Genomic DNA, 19,437 nt, shown 5'->3' with positions numbered 1-19,437 from the left:
GCAAAGCCAAAGAACCCAGGTTTGATTCCCCAGTACCCAAGTAAGCCAAATGCACAAGGTTGCACATATGTCTGGGGTTTGTTTGCAGTGGCTAAAGGCCCTGGTGTGTCCATTCTCTCTCTCTCTCTCCATCTGTCAAGGCTAGCCTGAGACTACATAGTGAATTCCAGATCAGCCTGGGCTAGAGAAAGACCCTGCCTCAAAAAAAAAAAAAAAAAAAAGAAGGAAGAAGAAGAAAGAAGAAAAATAATAGAAATTAAAAAACTAGGAGTCAAGCATGGCAGCACGTACTTGAAATCCTAGTACCTTGGTAGGTAGGGGCAGGAGAATTGGGAGTTCAAAGCCAGCCTGAGGTACATGTTGAGGACACAGGAGAACTTGTCTCAATAATAACAATAATGACAATGCTAAGACCAAAAATAACAGTCATAGTCATTTAGCCCCCAAGGCTATGCCAGCAATCCTTCCCACTGTCTGCCATGAGTACTCACATTCCCGGGGACATTCTGTGTCCGTACAGTAGGACTGGGACTGCCGCAACTGCCGTAGAGAGAAACACAAAGTTAACTGTTGGACTTGACCAGAGTGAGCAGTACTCAACACAAAGATCAAGGGCTTAGCATGCACAAGGCCCTACATTTAATTCCCAGCACCAAAACAATAGGTTTTTTCTTTTTAATAAGCTCAGATGCTTCATTATTATTTTTATTTATTTATTTACTTGAGAAAGAGGCAAAGAGAGGGAGAGGGAGAGAGAGAAAGGGCACGCCAGAGCCTCCAGCCACTGCAAATGAACTCCAGACGTATGCACCACCTGTGCACCTGGCTTACGTGGGTCCTGGAGAAACAAACCTGAGTCCTTTGGCTTTGCAGGCAGGCACTTTATAATTGCTAAGTCATCTCTCCAGTCCAACAAAATTTTCTGGTTTTTTATTTCTTTTTGGCTTTTTGAGGTACGGTCTCACTCTAGTTGATGCTGACCTGGAACTCATTATGTAGTCTCAGGGTAACCTCGAACTCATGGCAATCCTCCTACTTCTGCCTCCTGAATGCTGAGATCAAAGGCGTGCGCCACTATGGTCAGCTCAACCAAAGTTGTTGTTTTTTAAACTATTTTATTTATTTATTTATTTGCAGGCAGAGAGAGAGACAGATATAGGGGCGAGGAGAATGGGTGCACTAAGGCCGCCAGACACTGCAAATGAACTCCAAATGCATGTGCCACTTTGTGCATCTGGCTTTACGTGGGTACTGGGGAACTGAACCGGGATTGTCAGGCTTTGCAGGCAAGTGCCTTAACTGCTGGTGATCTCTCCAGCCCACCAAGGGTTTCTATTATTGTGGTTCATAAAACTGTGAGGAAAACCAGAGAGTTAATAAATATGAATAGTCAGTGAGCCATGCAGAGAACCAACACAGGATGGGGCAGTTGCATAGCTTCTTTACTTTAAGCAGACAGAGGCAGTGACACTTAAGGGGCTCTCTGTATGACATGGTTCAATTCCCCAGGAAATATGTAAAGCCGGATGCACAAGGTGGTACACATGTCTGGAGTATGTTTGCAGTGGCTAGAGGCCCTGGTGTGCCCATTCTCTATCTGCCTCTTTCCCCCCTCAAATTAAATTTTTTTTATTTTTTATTTTTTTAGTTTTTCGAGGTAGGGTCTTCACTATAGCTCAGGCTGACCTGGAATTTACTATGTAGTCTCGGTGGCCTCAAACTCACGGCGATCCTCCTATCTCTGCCTCCCACGTAAATTAAAGTAAATTAAAAAAAAACACTTTTTTTTTCATATTTATGGAAGCCAGGCATGGTGGCGCACGACTTTAATCCCAGCACTCAGGAGCAGAAGTAGGAGGATGGCCGTGAGTTCAAGGCCAGCCTGAGACGACATAGTGAATTCCAGGTCAGACTGGGCTAGAGTGAGATCTTACCTCAAAAAAACAAAAAAGTTATATATATAGATAGGTATATTGGTAGATAGGCTGCAGAGATTACTCAGTGGTTAAGGCACTTGCTGGTAATGCCAAAGGTGCCAGGTTGGATTCTCCAGTACCCACATTAAGCCAGATGCATAAGGTGGCACATGTGTGAGAAGCTCATTTTCAGGAGCTAGAGGTCCTGGCTCTTTCTACCTGCCTCTTTCTCTCTCAAATAAACAGAAAGATTTTTTGAGACAAGCCTGACAGAGTGCCCCCGCTTTTTCATGAAAGGTGGCAAGAGTGGCAGAGCAAGGGGTCGGGAGAAGACCAGTGCCAGGGCCTCCAGCCACTTTAATTGAATTCCAGATGTGTGCCCCAGCTTGTGTGCACGCGCCACCTTGAGCACTTGTGTCACCTTAGGCATCTGGCTTACGTGGGACCTGAAGGGTCGAACAAGGGTCCGCAGGCTTGGCAGGCAAGCATCTTAACCAATAAATCATCTCTCCAGCCCAAATAAATATATATATTTTTATAAATATTTATTTATAAATATAAATATAGCTGGGCGTGGTAATGCACGCCTTTAATCCAAGCTCTTGAGAGGCAGAGGTAGGAGAATCATTGTAAGTTCAAGGCCACCCTGAGACTACATAGTGAGTTCCAGGTCACCCTGGGCTAGAGTGAGACCCTACCTCAAAAAAAAAAAATTATTTGCAGAGACAGGAAAGATAGAGAATCGGCACGTCTCCCACTGCTGCAAACAAACTCCAGGTGAATGTACCACTTCATGCATCTGAGTTTACATGGGTGATAAGAAACTGAATCCAGTTTGGCAGGCTTTGAAAGCAAGAGCCTTTAAAGGCTGAGCCACCTCCTCAGCCCTAGTATGTTTTTTTTTATGTTTTTTGTTTTGTTTTGTTTCCTGAGGCAGGGTCTCACTCTAGCTCAGGCTGACCTGGAATTTACTATGTAGTCTCAGGGTGACCTTGAATTCACAATGGTCCTCCTACCTCTGCTTCTCAAGTTGCTGGGATTAAAGGCATGTGCCACCATGCCCAGTCTTTGTTTGTTCTTCTTTTTTTTTTTTTTCCAAGGTACAGTCTCACTAGCTCAGGCTGACCTGGAATTCACTATGTAGTTTCAGAGTAGCCTCGAACTCACTGCGATCCTCCTACCTCTTCCTCCCGAGTGCTAGGATTAAAGACATGCACCACCATGCCCAGTGGTCAGGGACTTAGGAAGCCTGCCCAAGACTCTGGGCTCCATCCCAAGCGGGGCAAAAGCAAACTTACCAACAAGGCCCGGGGTTCTACTATTTTCGACTCCTGTGTACATGGGCCATTTTCCTCTATATCCTACATAACTCAATGATTTCTAATGTTTTTAACCTCAAAATTGTATATTCTGGGCAGGGAAATCAGCTCCAGGGTAAAGTACTTTTCCTGAGTCCAACCCTCTAGCACCTCTGAAAATTAAACATGTAAGCCTCTTCTGTTTAGGAGCAGATCTCCCAGCTTCAACGAGGGAGTCAGGCAGCTTACTGTCTTTTCTAAGGAGAAACAGCTAGTAGACTCACTTTTCTTCGTGGGCTACTTCATTCTCTTCATTTCCTATGGTCAGCCTTTAGAATAGGCACACAGTTGAGACAAACAGGGGCCCCCTCCTAGGGCAAAGTCTAAGCACTGTTAAATCACTGTTAATATATTTAAGTCCCCCCTTTAAGGTTTGTTTATTTGTTTCTTTAGGTTTTTCAAGGTAGGGTTTCACTCTTGCCCAGGCTGACTTGCAATTCGCTATATAGTCTCAGGGTGGCCTCAAACTCACAGCAATCCTCTTACCTCTGCCTCCTGAGTCTAGTGCTGGGATTAAGGCGTACACCACCAAGCCTGGCTAATTTTTTTTAATTATTTAAATGAGCTGTTAGGGGTCCAGGGCAACTTGACTCCGTTCCAGTTCTGAGACCCTTTGCCTAGGTACCACAGCTACCTTAAGAGGAACGACAGCCAGGCAGCCTGCTGAGCTGCCCTCAACTCACTTTCAATACTCCATGGATTATTTTCTTAGCATTTATTTCAGTGGCAATTTTACTTGATTTGAAACTTATGACAGTTTATTCTTATATGCCTCAAAATAGGCATAATTTATATAAAATTAATGGCATAGATCTTAAATGTATGTAATTTAATGTCAATAATGATGTACATGACTAATTATTAACCACATACACATATAGAACATTCCCATTAGAAAAATGACTTAGCAGTTAAGGGTACTTGCTTACAAATCCTAACCAGTGCCTGGGTTCGAGTCCCCAGTATCTATGTAAAGCCAGATGCACAAAGTGGTGCATGCATCTGGAGTTTGTAGCGGCAAGAGACCCTGGCATGCCCAGTCTCATTCTCTCAAATAAATAATTAAATAGTGAACTATTTATCAATAAATATATAAGTAAAAATATTTTTTAATCCCAGTGCTCAGAAGCCAGAGGTAAGAGGATCACTGTGAGTTCCAGGCCAGTCTGGGCTACAATGGAGGAAGGTCCTACCTCAAAGGAAAAAACAAAACAAAACAAAATTTAAATAAAACTTCAAAGTTAATTCTATTATTAAAAGGGCTTTATAGTAAACAGAAAAATGCTAGTCAATATTAGGTTGGGGGAGATACAGGTACACCAGAGTACATAAAAGCATATTTGTTAGAATAAACTGGAAAGACATACACCAAATTCATCTAGGGACACAGGTAATATGTCAGGTGTAGAAGAGTGCGTTTAGTCTTTCTTTAATTTTTATTTCTATTTCTATTGACAAGGTAGGGTCTTGCTCTAGTCCAGGCTGACCTGGAATTCACTGTGTAGTCTCAGGGTGGCCTCAAACTCATGGGGATCCTCCTACCTCTGCCTCCTGAGTGCTAGATTAAAGGTGTGCACCACCACACAAGGCTAGTTTTACTTTCTAAGTAATGATATGGTGTGTGCGCACGTGCTGGCCAGAGGACCACCTCAGGTGCTGGTGCTCAGGCACTAGGCACCTGTTTTGATGAGACAGGGTCTCCACTGGCCTACAATGGCTGACCAGTGAGTCGCAGGCATCTGTCTGTGACCCCAACCCCACAGTGCTGGAGTTACAAGCACACACCACCATTGCTGGCATGTGACAGTGAAGTGAAGGGCTCCCAGAAAGTGGAATCAAGGTGGGTCCTCAGTGCTTTGCCTCTAGTCTTATCTCCTTCCTTTCTGAGAAGATAAACCAGTATAAATGGATTACTCCTTTCCTGAAAGACTGATGGCACCCAGACATTTGGTGTCCAGGGCTGGACCTGACTGACCAGTTCACATCATCCAGTAAACTCCGAAAGGAACCCCAATCAACTCCAACACTCAGGAGGCAGAAGTAGTATCATCACCGTGAGTTCAAGGCCACCCTGAGACTACAGAGGGAATTCCAGGTCAGCCTGAGCTACAGTGAGACCCTACCTCAAAATAAATAAATAAATAAATAAATAAATAAATAAATAAATAAATAAATAAATAAATAAAAGACCCCAGTCTAGGTTTCTAAGTGGCTTTACCGTTTCTGGTAAATCTTTCTTGCTGTCTAGGAGCTCTGTGTACTTCTCTTCTCTTAAGCTATATAAAACTTATAGGCGCTAAAACAAAGTCCATGGCTTTCGTTCATCAACATTCATAATACCTAGCGTGCCACTAATCCAGTGGAAAATGTGTGACCATGGGCACTGGCACCATAGTTCCCAAGTTATTACCCACCCAAGAGCCATAAAAGACCCTGATGCTCTCAATTCCAATGTCAATTGTTTATGTGGGTTCTGGGGATCGAACTTAAGTCTTCATGCTTATAAGACAAGCATTTTACTGACTGAGCTATCTCCCCAGCCTGATGTTTTAATAAGTTCATGTGATTAGAATCAGTCACCCTTTCAGGGTCTTTAAGACTATAAAAAGAAACCTAGGGCTGGGGAAATGGCTTAGCTGTTAAGGCATTTGCCTGAGAAGCCTAAGGACCCCAGTTCGATTCCCCAGGACCCATGTAAGCCAGATGCACAAGGGGACTCATGCACCTGGAGTTTGTTTGCAGTGGCCAGAGGCCCTGGCATGGCCATTCTTTCTCTCTCTCTCTCTCTCTTTCAAATAAATAAAATATTTTTTAAAATTAAATAAAAAAAAAAGAAATCAAAGGCAGGAGAGATGGCTTAGTGGTTAAGGCACTTGCCTGAGAAGCCTAAGGACCCATGTTGACTCTTCCAATACCATGTAAACCAGACACACAAAGGTGAGGCAAGCACAAGGCTGCACATGCCCACTAGTGGAGGAAGTACCCAGAGTTCAATTTCAGTGGCTGAGGACCTGGCATGCCAATTCTCTCTATCTCTAAAAAATAAAGAAGGAAATCTAACCACAGGTCTCCCAAATCAGATGCAAGTGGTAAAATGTTATCAAAACAAATTTCAGGACGGGCAATGGCGGGCATGATGGCACATGCCTTTAATCCTACTTGGGAGGCAGAGGTACTTAGGAGGCAGAGGTAGAGGATCGCCTTGAGTTTGAGGCCATCCTGAGAGACTACACAGTGAATTCCAGGTCAGCATGGGCTACAGTGAAACTCTACCTCAAAACAATTAACCAAAAAAAAAAAAATAAAGAAAGAAAGAAAAAACCCAACTTCAAAAAACAAAACAATAACAAAAATTCAATATTGTTAAAGATGTGCAAGTTTCAGATAAGCTATGAATCAAATGTTGCTAACCTGAGACGAAGGACAGTTATGAATGTGGCTGATTAATTACCTTAAAAGAGAGACTGACTGAGAGGGGGAAGGGATATGATGGAGAGTGGAGTTTCAAAAGAGAAAGTTGGAGGAGAGGAGGGAATTATCATGGTATATTGTTTACAATTATAGAAGTTGTCAATAAAATAAGTAAAATATTTAAAAGAAAAAAAATTTCTTAGTTGGGCATGGTGGCACATACTTTTAATCCCAACACTTAGGAGGCAGAGGTAGGAGGATCACCATGAGTTTGAGGCCACCCTGAGACTACATAGTGAATTTCAGGTCAGCCTGGACTATAGCGAGATTCTACCTTAAAAAAAACCACACACACACAAAAAAAATTGTTGCTGAGTGTGGTGGTACACACCTTTGTTTATTTATTATTTGAGAGAGACAGAGAGAATGGGTAGAAAAGAGCCCAGTAATGTTATTTTATTTGTTGCTTTGACAAATTACCTAAACAAAGCAATTTAAGAAGGGTTTGGCCAGACAAGGTGGCATGCACCTTGTTATTTGTTAATGTTTATTTATTTTAATTTTAAATACATTTTATTTAAGAGAAAGAGAAAGAAGGAGGTAGAGTGTGTGTGTGAGAGAGGATGGGTGCACCAGGGCCTCCAGGCATTGCAAATGAACTTCAGATGCATGCACCCCCTTGTGCATCTCTGGCTTACATGGTTTCTGGAGAATCGAACCAAGGTCTTTTGGCTTTGCAGGCAAGCGCCTTAACCACTAAGCCATCTCCTCCAGCCCCTGATCTTTATTCCTTGAGAAAGCGCATGAGAGAGACAAAGACAGAGAAAGAGAGAACTGGCATGCCAGTGCCTCAGCCACTGCAATCAATGTCCAGGCACTTGTGCCACCTAGTGAGCACATGAGACCTTGCACTTGCCTCGCCTTAGTGTGCCTGGCTTACGTAGGATTTGGAGAGTCAAACATGTGTCCTTAGGCTTTACAGGCAAACGCCTTAACCTCTAAACTATCTCTCCAGCCCTGATGTGTGCCTTTAGTCCCAGCACTCAAGAGGCAGAAGTACGAGAATCACTGTGAGTTCAAGGCCAGCCTGAGACTACATAGTGAATTCCAGGTCAGCCTGGGCTAGAGTAAGACCTTGTGATCTCCAAAAGTCAAAAAAAAAAAAAAAAAAAAAAAAGAGGGTTTGTTTTGGCTTCTGGTTCCAGAGAATACATTCCACCAGGCATGAGGAGGAGGTAGAGGCATGATGGCAGGAACAGGAGGCCAGCTGGTTATAAGACCCACCCCAAGGGACCCACTTCCTCCATCAAGGCTCCTCAGCCTTCACAAATAGGGCCAACAACTGGGAATTAAGTGTTCAAACCCATGACCTTATGGGGAATATTTTTAAGTTCAAACCACAACAGTGGCCTAGCCTAAAATAGTAATTTATTTAAAACATTACAAAATTTAAAACAAAAAAAAGCCAGGAGTGGTAGTGCATGCCTTTAATTCCAGCACTTGGAAGTTTGAGGTAACAGGATTGCTGAATGAGGCCAGCCTGAGACTACATAGTGGATTCCAAATCAGCCTGGGCTAGAGAGAGACCCTAACTTGAAAGACCAAAAACAAAACAAGAACAACAAAAGAACAACTTTATAACTTGATCGCACAGTTCTGGAATGCAAACTCTGTAGATAATAACACTGTGTTGCAGTGTCAAAGGTTGGACATACTTGCTAGATTAAAAGCTAAATACAAGCCCAACAATTTCAAAGACACTTGAAAAGGAGGATTACCCACATTCCACATCTTAGGTTACAACACAGAATAAGAAAAACAAGACTAATTCAAGTTCATATTTCTAAATCCATGTGTTCTTTCTGGAAGTCTATCATTAGTGGAACTATATACCAAGGGACAGCTGGTTAAACAGAACAGGATAAATAAGAAAAAACAGGGGAGAAAGTGAATAATTTTGTAAGTGAATCCAATGGAAAAAACACCTCCTTAGGCTGCTTTTAAGACTATATAATAATTTGTTTTTTGTTTTTTCAAGGTAGGGTCTCACTGTAGCCCAGGCTGACCTGGAATTCACTATGTAGTCTCGGGCTGGCCTTGAACTCACGGCAATCTTCCTACGTCTGCCTTCCAAGTGCTAGGATTAAAGGCATGCGCCACCATGCCAGGCTAAGACTATAAATTATTATTATTTTTAATAACAGTAGGAATTAGCCAGGCATGGTGGCTCACACTGTTAATCCCAGCACTTGAGAGAGTGAGGTGAGAGGATTATGAATTTGAGAGCAGCCTGAGCTACAGTAAGTTCTAGGCTGCCCTGGGTTTTAGTGAGAGGCTTACCAAAGAAGGATACTAGGGCTAGAGAGATGGCTTAGCAGTTAAGGCTCTTGCCAGCAAAGCCAAAGGACCCAGGTTCAATTCCCCAGTACTCCCATAAGCCAGATGCACAAAAGCGCATGCACCTGCAGTTCGTCTGCAGTGGCTAGAGGCCCTAGTATGCCCATTCTCTCTCCCTCTTCTGCTCAAATCAATAAATAAAAATAGGGCTGGAGGATGGCTTAGCAGTTAAGTGCTTGCCTGTGAAGCCTAAAGACCCCAGTTCAAGGCTCAATTCCCCAGGACCGACATAAGCCAGATGCACAAGGTGGCGCACCCATCTGGAGTTCATTTGCAGTGGTTGGAGACCCTGGCACACCCATTCTCTCTCCCTCTGTCTCTCTCTCAGCCTCTCTGTTGCTCTGAAATAAATAAATAAAAATAAAAACAAAAATTAAAAATAAAAATGCAACACCCACAAGAATACTACATATTTACACAGTTATGAGAAAACAGCTGATTTTCCTTTCTGGCTACTTTTGCTAAAAAATACTCAGGAAGTTATTTTAAAACAATAATTTAGAAGCCGGGCGTGGTGGCGCATGCCTTTAATCCCAGCACTTGGAAGGCAGAGGTAAGTGGATTGCTGTGAGTTCAAGGCCACCCTGAGACTACATAGTGAATTCCAGGTCAGCCTTGGCTAGAATAAGAGCCTACCTCGAAAAACAAAAACCAACAACCAAAAAATAAATTTTTAGGAGCTGGGTATAATGATACACACCTTTAATCTCAGCACCCAGGAGCAGAGGTAGGGGGAGGCAGAGGTAGGAGGATGGCCATGAGTTCAAGGTCACCCTGAGACTACACAGCAAATTCCAGGTCAGCCTGGGCTAGAGCAGGACCCTACCTCGAAACACCACCCCCCCCAAAAAAAAAAGAATTTCGAGTTGAAGAAATGCCTCAGTGGGTAAGACATTTAGTGCAAAGCCTAAGGAGCCGAGTTTGATTCCCTAATATCCATGTATCACCATATGTTCAAGGGGGCACATGCATCTGGAGTTCGTTTGCAGTCCCAAAGGCCCTGGTGCACCCATTCCCTCTCCCTCTCCCTCTCCCTCTCCCCCCTCTCCCTCTCCCCCCTCTCCCTCTCCCCCTCCCCCCTCTCCCCCTCCCCCCTCTCCCTCTCCCCCTTTTCCGAGGTAGGGTCTCACTCTCGTGCAGGCTGACCTGCAATTAACTCTGTCATCTCAGGGTGGCCTTGAACTCATGGCAATCCTCCTACCTCTGCCTCCCCAGTGCTGGGATTAAAGGCGTGCACCACCATGCCCGGCTACTCTTTTAATTTTTATCAATTACTTGAGAGAGAGATTAAGAGGAAGAGGGACAGAGAGAGAATGGGTACACCAGAGACTCTAGCCACCATACACAAACTTCAGATGCATGTGCCACCATATACATCTGGCTTACATGGGTACTGGGGAATTGAGCCTGGCTCCTTAGACTTCGCAGGCAACCACCTTAACCTCTAAGTCATCTCTCCAGCCAACTACATGGTGAATTCCATGTCAGCCTGGATTACAGCAAGACCCTACCTTCAAAACCTAATCAAACAAAACTTCAGTAATATAATGACACATTTAAGTGATGTGCCAAGAGTAAGTGCAGCAGTGTTATGAGCACTCCACATGGGCATTCTTCGTGCTGCAGTTACAAACAACTTGGAGTGTAAACACTGCAGCTTCATAATACAGTGTAGAACACTACCACAAGATACATAAAAGAATGAGCACAGACAGAATGAGAGGTAAATGAACAAATTTGTTCCTGATATGAAAAATATATTTAAGAAATCCAGAGGCATGCACCTCCACAATGACTGACTGTTGCTCTCACAACTCATAACCGACACAATGCCATGGTGAACACCAATAATCCCACTAAGGAGGGCACTCACTGGAATGGTAGCAGGGAACAGTACCAACACATGATGCGTCCAAAGTTTCTACTTAAAGAAAGAAAAGCAAACGACTGTAAGGATAAAATAGTGGAGGAGTTTGAATTGCTGGTTGTATCCATAAAGGCATAGGAGACATCTGAGGCTTATCTACTTTTTATAACCTTAAATTTTATTATTATTATTAGTAGTAGTAGCTTTTTTTGTTTGTTTGTTTGTTTGTTTTTCGAAGTAGGGTCTTTCTCTAGCCCAGGTTGACCTGGAATTCAAAATGTAGTTTCAAGTTGGCCTCGAATTCATGACGATCCTCCTACCTCTGCCTCCCAAGTGCTGGGATTAAAGGCATGTGCCACCATGCCCTGCTTTTTTTTTTTTTTTTTAATATCTTTATTTGAGAGAAAGAAGCACAGAGAGTGAAAGAGAATGGGTGCACCAGGGCCTTAAACTGCTGCAAATAAATTCCAGACACATGTTCCACTTTGTGCATCTGGCTTAAGTGGGTTCTGGGGACTTGAACCTGGGTCCTTTAGCTTTTTTTTTTTTTTAAGTAAAACGAGAACTTATTTGGAAAGTAGGATATAAAAGGCATTATTTTAACATTGATTTTGATTGTTTAAATTAGAAAAAGTTATAAACTACAGTAATGACAGGGATTCTCAAGATGGCTACAAACAAGAGAACCCAAGTTTCTTTCATGCAAATAGGCACTAGGGAAAAGAGTATGGAAATGTTTAAAGAAGAGGTCACAAAAAATACTCTGTAAATTTATACAAGAAAGTGTACATAAATGGAAAAGTAAGCTAAGTCATTTACAAGAAATGTTTTACAGGTTATAATAGGTCATAATTTATTATGCATAAAATTCATAGCACATCATACATTTTTACATCACAGATTTAATGTCAAAGAGCTCAGACATGACAAAGCTTGGACCTGACAGGGGTAATGCAACACACAGAATAAGTGAAGCAGCATGTCCACATAAAACACACCCAGACCTTCACAAGATCCCTCACTGGGACATCACAACATCAGGTATGATCTGACCAGTAATTGGGCAGAATGGAGGCAAATGCCATCTACCATCTGTTAAGATGTGAGTTTCACTAGGTTTAAATGTACACAACATGTAAAAACAACAATAGCATCTTAACCTCACCTCCTAGTGCCATTATATCTGGGATAAAGAAACTAGGGCTGGGTCCTTTAGCTTTGCAAGCACGTGCATTAACCACTAAGCCATCTCTCCAGCCCTAACCTTAAATAATTTTTTAAATTTATTTTTGCAAGCAAAGAGAGAGAGAGAGAGAGAGAAAATGGACACACCAGGGCCTCTTGTCACTGTAAACAAACTCTAGATGCATGTGCTGCTTTGTGCCTTAACCACTAAGCCATCCCTCCAGCCCCTTATATATACATATTTTTCTTTCTTTCTTTTTTTTTTTTTTTTTAAGAAACCCAGATGCATGCCCCCTTGTGCATCTGGCTTACATGGGTCCTGGAGAATCAAACCAGGATCCTATGGCTTTATAGGCAAACGCCTTAACCACTAAGCCATCTCTCCAATCCTATACATATTTTTTGATGACATTTTGTTTTCAGTCACTGACTTGCTAGGATTAAAGGCATGCACCACTATTCCTGTTTTTATGTTTGTCTGTGTTTCGTTTTTCAGGGTATGGTCTCTCTCTAGCTCAGGCTGAAATGGAATTCACTCTGTAGTCTCAGGGTGGCCTTGAACTCACAACGATCCTCCTACCTCTGCCTCCCAAGTACTGGGATTAAAAGCGTAAACCACCATGCCTGGTTATGGCTTAAGATTTTAAACTAAGAAAATCTTAAAACATTCAAATTCAAATCCCACTACAACCATCAGTAAGACAAATTATCCTAACTTGTTCACTGTAAATCTACCTATGTCAAAGACCACTTACCTAGATTTGGAAATGTTTTGTTCAGGGAAATTTTGTTGTTGTTGTTGTTTTCTTTTTATTTATGAGAGAGGGAGAATGAGAACAGGCATCCCAGGGCTTTACCCACTGCAAACACACTCCAGGCACATGCACCAGAGAATGGACATGCCAGGGCCTCCAGCTGCTGCAAACAAACTCCAGACACATGCGCCCCCTTGTGCATCTGGTTTACATGGATCCTGGGGAGTCAAACTTGGGTCCTTTAGCTTTGCAGGTAAATGCCTTAACCACTACGTCATCTCTCCAGTCCCCAGCTTTTATTTTATTTTACTTTTATTTATTTATTTGAGAGAAAGAGAGAGAATGGGCATGCCAAGGCTTCCTGTCACTGCAAACAAATACCAGACGCATGTGCCACCTTGTGCATCTGGCTTAAATGGGTGCTAGGGAATCGAACAGAGGTCCTTTGGCTTTTAAGGCAAGCACCTTACCTGCTAAGCCATCTCTTCAGCCTATTTTGTTAAAAAATTTCGTTTTTATTTACTTATTGGAGAGAGACAGAGTCAGAGGGAGGGAGAAGGAGAGAGAATGAACGCATCAGGGCATCCAGCCACTGCAAACAAACTCCAGACGCATACGCATGTGCCACCTGTGCATCTGGCTTATGTGGGTCCTGCAGAACCGGATCCTTTGGCTCTGCAGGCAAACACCTTAACCGCTAAGCCATCTCGACAGCCCCCCATTTTTTTCTGTTAATAGTTTATTTGAGAGAGAGAGAATGGGCATGCCAGGGCCTCTAGCTAGCCATTGCAAATGAACTCCAGATGCATGTGCCACCTTGTGCATCTTCTTTTTTTTTTTTTTTTTTTTTTTTTTTTTGGTTTTTCGAGGTAGGGTCTCACTCTGGTCCAGGCTGACCTGGAATTAACTCTGTCATCTCAGGGTGACCTTGAACTCATGGCAATCCTCCTACCTCTGCCTCCCGAGTGCTGGGATTAAAGGCGTGCGCCACCACGCCCGGCCTTGTGCATCTTCTTACATGGGTCCTGAGGAATCAAACTTGGGTCTTTTGGCTTTGCAGGCAAGTGCCTTAACCACTAAGACATCTCTTCAGCCATTTCTTTGGGGGTGGGAGGCTGAGGTAGGGTCTGGCTCACTCTAGCCCAGGCTATAGCCCAGGCTGACCTGGAATTCACTCTATAGTGACAGGCTGGCTTCAAACTCAAGGCCATCCTCTCTATTTCCTGAGCGCTTGTATTGAAGGTGTACACCACCACACCCAGCTCTATACAGGGATGTTTTTTGGTGGGGGGGAGGTTGAGGTAGAGCTTCACTCTAGCCCAGGCTAACCCGGAATTCACTATGGAGTCTCAGGGTGGCCTTGAACTCACAGCAATCCACCTACCTCTACCTCCTGAGTGCTGGGATTAAAGGCGTGCACCACCACACCTGGTTGATGGTGCACACTTTTAATCCCAGCAATTGGGAGGCAAAAGTAGGAGGATCGCCATGAGTTTGAGCCACCCTGAGACTACAAAGTGAAATTCAGGTCAGCCTGGGCTAGAGTGAGACCCTACCTCGAAAAACCAAAGGAAAAAAGAAAAGTGCGTACCACCATGCACAGCTTATACATAGGAGTTTTTAAAATATTTATTTACTTATTTATTTATTGGACTGAGGAGATGGCTTAGCAATAAAGGCACTTGCCTGCAAAGCCAAAGGACCTTGGTTTGATTCCCCGGGGCCCATGTAAACCAGATGCACAAGGTGGCACCTTGAGCTGCACCTGGAGTTCACTTGCAGTAGCTGGAGGCCCTGGTGCACCCATTCATTCATATTCATTCCCTCTCTCTCTCTCTCTCTCAAATAAAAATTTATCTATACATGTTGGGAGCACAGCAGGACGTCTTGCAGCTACAAACAAATGCCAGATGCTTGTACATTTTACATACAGCTTATATGGGCAGCTTGGGGATTGAATCCGGGCCAGCAGGTTTTACAAGCAAGTGTCCTGAGCCATCTTCCCAGCCCAGAGGTTTTTAGTGTAATGCTATTACAGTTAATTTATATTGTCAACTCATTGATCTGGACTCAGTAAGAGACATCCCTCTTAGACAGGTCTGCAAGGACATTTCCAGGAAGGATTAACTGAGGAGAAGACCCTCCCTCAGTGTGGTCAGCCCTCCAGGCAGCAGCCTGTATTTAAAAATGCTCCATTTCAAATGGGAAGGTGTGGGGGTGAGGAGGGAGGGAATAACCATGGGATATATTTTATAATCATGGAAAATGTTAATAAAAATTTTTTTAAAAATAAAAATAAATAAATAAAATAAAAATGCTCCAGCCACCGCACCCTTGACCCCAGCACTCAGGAGGCAGAGGTAGGAGGATCACCATGAGTTCAAGGCCACCCTGAGACTACACAGTGAATGCTGGGTCAGCCTCAGCTAGAGTGACTGAGACTCTATCACGAAAAACAAACAAAAAAATAAATAAATAAAAAGGCTCCAGGAAGGCCAGGTGTGGTGGTGTACACCTTTAATCTCAGACCTCAGGAGGCAAAAGCAGGAGGATACCTGTGAGTTTGAATTCAGGTCAGGCTGCACTAGAGTGAGACCCTACCTTGAAAAACAACAACAAAAAAAAAAAAAAAAAAAAACCTAAAAGGTTCCAGGAAAAAGCAGCCCCTTTCCCAACCTGATTTTGCCCCTTGCTGGTGAGAGCATCTACCCTGTTGCTGCCATCCTTCATAGACACTGGACCCAGCTTCTTCAGCCTTCCCGCATGGACTTCAGAGCAGGGACTCTCCAAGAACCCTCCAGGCCTTCTGCACCAGACTGGGACTGCTAATGCATTGAGTCTCGAGGACTGAGCAGCTGAGGAGTTCTCAAGACGCTGCAGCCTGCAGACACCTACTACTGGACTACTCAGCCTGTCCCATATAAGACAAACTTTTTTGTTTGATTTTGAAGTAGGGTCTTTCTCTAGCCCAGGCTGACCTGGAATTCACTAGTCTCAGGTTGGCCTCGAACTCATGGCAATCCTCCTACCTCTACCTCCTGAGTGCTGGGATTAAAGGTGTGTGCCACCATGCGCGGCAAGACAATTGTTTTTAATCCTCTTTATAATACATACTCATTCAACCAGTTCTGTTCTTCTGAAAGATTCTTTTTTTTTTTGAGGTAGGGTCTCACTCTGGTCCAGGCTGACCTGGAATTAACTCTGTCATCTCAGGGTGGCCTTGAACTCATGGCAATCCTCCTACCTCTGCCTCCCGAGTGCTGGGATTAAAGGTGTGTGCCACCACGCCTGGCTTCTGAAAGATTCTTGATGAACAGAATTGACATATGCTGGAGAAGGACTAAACCATATTGTAACAGGAACTGACTTCCTGGTAGTTTAACAGACAAACAAATCCTATGTAACTAAACGCAATTACTTGTACCAATACGAGTAGGACAGGCTAGAGATGAATGTGTTATCTACTAACGATGGCAAATTTCATCAAAATATATCTACATAAAGAAAATAATGTTTTCAACTCTAATAAAAGAACTGCTGGCAAACGTTCTGTCAAATCGTCTAAGAGCCGCTCATGTCCCAGAGACAGGATGCAGATCTGAAGAGGACTGTCCTGTTCATCTCACCAGATTGATCAGCCTTCTCATCGCATGTTCATGAGAGCAAACACATTCACAGGGATCGAAGCCACCTTCTGCCATGATTACCCAGCTTGATTTTACTTGACTGTTTAAATCTAGGAGGAAGGAAAAAATAGCATAAGACTACTATTCAGTTACGCTTTGTCTTGAACTATGAAAAATTCACATGTTGTATAGATTCATAATGGTTTGCTTAAGCTACATGTAGTTCATGCTTATTAATGACACACACCTATGAACTAGGAATTTTATTTTATATATATGAGAGAGAGAGAGAAGCAGATAGATAGATGGGTACATCAGGGCCTATAGCCACTGCAAACAAATTCTAGACACATGCACCACCATGTGCATCTGGCTTATATGTATACTGGGGAATCGAACATGGCTCCATAGGTTTCACAGGCCATCACTTTAACCACTAAGCAATCTCTCCAGCTCAATGTATAGGAATTTTATCAAGTGAAATATGAATTTATACAAGTGACTGGCCCCTTCTGTCACCAGCCAGTTTCTATAAAACAAATTTCTTTGGGTACTCTACACTGACCCTGCCTCTGATGGAACAGCCTATTCTAGCTTAATTCCTTAATAAATCTTCCTGTAATAAAAATTTAAAGCAAGCTTTATGCCATCAAGAAAAGGGGTGGCGGGGCTGGAGAGATGGCTTAGCAGTTAAGGTGCATGCCTGTAATGCCTAAGGGCCCAGGTTCAATTTTCTAGGTCCCACATAAGCCAAATGCACATGGTGGTGCATGCATCTGGAGTTCATTTGCAGTGGCTAGAGGCCCTGGCATGCCCATTCTCTCTCTCTCTTCCTCTCTCATATAAATAAATAAAATAAATATTTAAAAAACAAAATAAAGTAGGTGGTATGCTGGGCATGACGACACATGCCTTTAATCCCAGCACCCGGGAGGTAGAGGCAGGACACCTGCCATGAGTTCAAGGCCACCCTGAGATTATGTAGTGAATTCTAGTCAGCCTGGGCTAGATTGAGACCCTACAGAGACCAAAAAAAAAAGAAAGGAAAAAAAAAAAAAACCCAAGGCCATGGGAAGAGATTGAGTAAAAGAACGGTGAGGAGGATCAATCAAAATTCAAGATATTCTGAATTAGACATAAGAAAGCCTACTTTTTTGGATAATGGCACATCCAGAAACCATAGATTGTTACTAGAAAGTTTTCAGTGCCTGGGATGGGATACCTTCCAGTGAGTTTCTGGCCAGGGAGCTCCCTGTTGCCTCTAAAACCTTACAGGCTATTGCCAAGGCCCTTGGTTTCCCATGAGAGACAGATGGTAAGACCCTATTGCTGAAGACTTCACGTGCCTGGCAGCAAAGTCAGTGAGAAATCAAGCTGGTGCTGAGGAGAAAACTTCTCCCTGTAGCCCAGCCAACTGAAAGCTGGAAAAAGCTGCACTGTATGCAGTCTTGTGGGAGACAAGACATCATCAGCGGTGAAAATAGTGGACACTGGAAGTCTCAAGTTTGGCCAGACAGGCTGAATGACTGAATGAGTGCAATAATGGCATGTCTGCTCTGGGGGAAAACAACTGCTCTCTAATTGGACTGAAGGCCCACTCTATGGGAGGGAATACATGCCTAATACCGAAAATTTAATCAAAAGCCTATGGCAGGGGAGGGGGATCATGAGCCTTAGGGGTATAAAGCCTGTTCTTGTCTGGATAAATGTCCAGTAAGCACTACACCTAATGTTCATATTCATATATTAATGCTACTCTCACTTCTGGTTAGAGAAGCTCCTCCTTCAGATGGTGGTGACCACTGGGATGACCCAAAAGAAAACATAGTGCTGAGAAGAAGTGATGGAGGAGTGTCCAGCACTGAAACATCTCTATCACACCCTCTAAGGCTCAGGGTCCATTTCAGAAAAGGTGGAGGAAAGAATGTACAGCAAAGGAAGGGCACCACCACTCCTTAAATACAACTGTCGGTCAGAAATTGGCCTTGATATCCACGACCTCACGGTGCCTAGCAATACTGTCCCAAGACCCTCATAATAGAAGAAAAAGACAATGAATGACATCAAAATAAAAGAAAAAGCCGGGCGTGGTGGCGCACGCCTTTAATCCTAGCACTTGGGAGGCAGAGGTAGAAGCATCACTGTTGGGGCTGGAGAGACAGCTCAGCGGTTAAGCGCTGGCCTGTGAAGCTTAAGGACCCTGGTTCGAGGCTCAACTCCCCAGGACCCACGTTAGCCAGATGCACAAGGGGGTGCACGCGTCTGGAGTTCGTTTGCAGTGGCTGGAGGCCCTGGCGCACCCATTCTCTCTCCCTCTATCTGCCTCTTCCTCTCTCTGTCTGTCGCTCTCAAATAAATAAAAAAAAAAAAAGAAGCATCACTGTGAGTTCGAGGCAACCCTGAGACTACATAGTAAATCCCAGGTCAGCCTGAGCTACAATGAGACCAAAAATAAAAAATAAAAAAAAAAATAAGAGAGAGACTAGCGGGCATTACCATGGGATATTGTTTGCAATCACGAAAGTTGTTAATAAAAAATTAATTAATTTTTAAAAAAGGAGAGAGACTAACAGGGGCTGGGGAAATAGCTTAGTGGTTAAGGCATTTGGCTACAAAGCCTAAGGATATTGGTTCGATTCCCAAGTACCCACATAAGCCAGAGGCACAAGGAGGCACATGCGTCTGGAGTTCCTTTGCAGTGGCTGGAGGCCCTGGCATGCCCATTCTGTCTTTCTCTCTGCTTCTTCCTCTCTCTCTCAAATAAATAAATAAAATATTTTTTAAAAAGACTGAGAGAGAAGAAGGGGATATGATAGAGAGTAGTTGTAAAGGGAAAAGTGGGGGAGGGGAAAGAATTATCATGGTTTATTGTCTGTTAAGTATAGAAACTGTCAATTAAAAATACTTAAAAGGGGGCTGGAG

The 19,437-nt window shown here is 43.4% G+C and overlaps 1 protein-coding gene across 1 annotated transcript in view; it reads right to left on the bottom strand.

The window, feature by feature from the left end:
* Positions 1-19,437, bottom strand: part of Smim14 (small integral membrane protein 14) — a 63,819-nt gene that overhangs the window by 16,556 nt on the left and 27,826 nt on the right. The window contains exons 2-3 of the mRNA XM_045130139.1: positions 16,516-16,625; positions 492-540 (exon numbers count right to left, since the gene is read on the bottom strand). Coding sequence (XP_044986074.1) covers positions 492-540; positions 16,516-16,590 — 124 coding nt within the window. The 5' untranslated portion in view covers positions 16,591-16,625. The remainder of the gene's footprint in view (positions 1-491; positions 541-16,515; positions 16,626-19,437) is intronic.

Source organism: Jaculus jaculus, chromosome 11 (genome assembly GCF_020740685.1).
Source record: "Jaculus jaculus isolate mJacJac1 chromosome 11, mJacJac1.mat.Y.cur, whole genome shotgun sequence".
NCBI classification, from domain to species: Eukaryota; Metazoa; Chordata; class Mammalia; order Rodentia; family Dipodidae; genus Jaculus; species Jaculus jaculus.
This window is presented reverse-complemented; position numbering and strand designations above follow the sequence as displayed.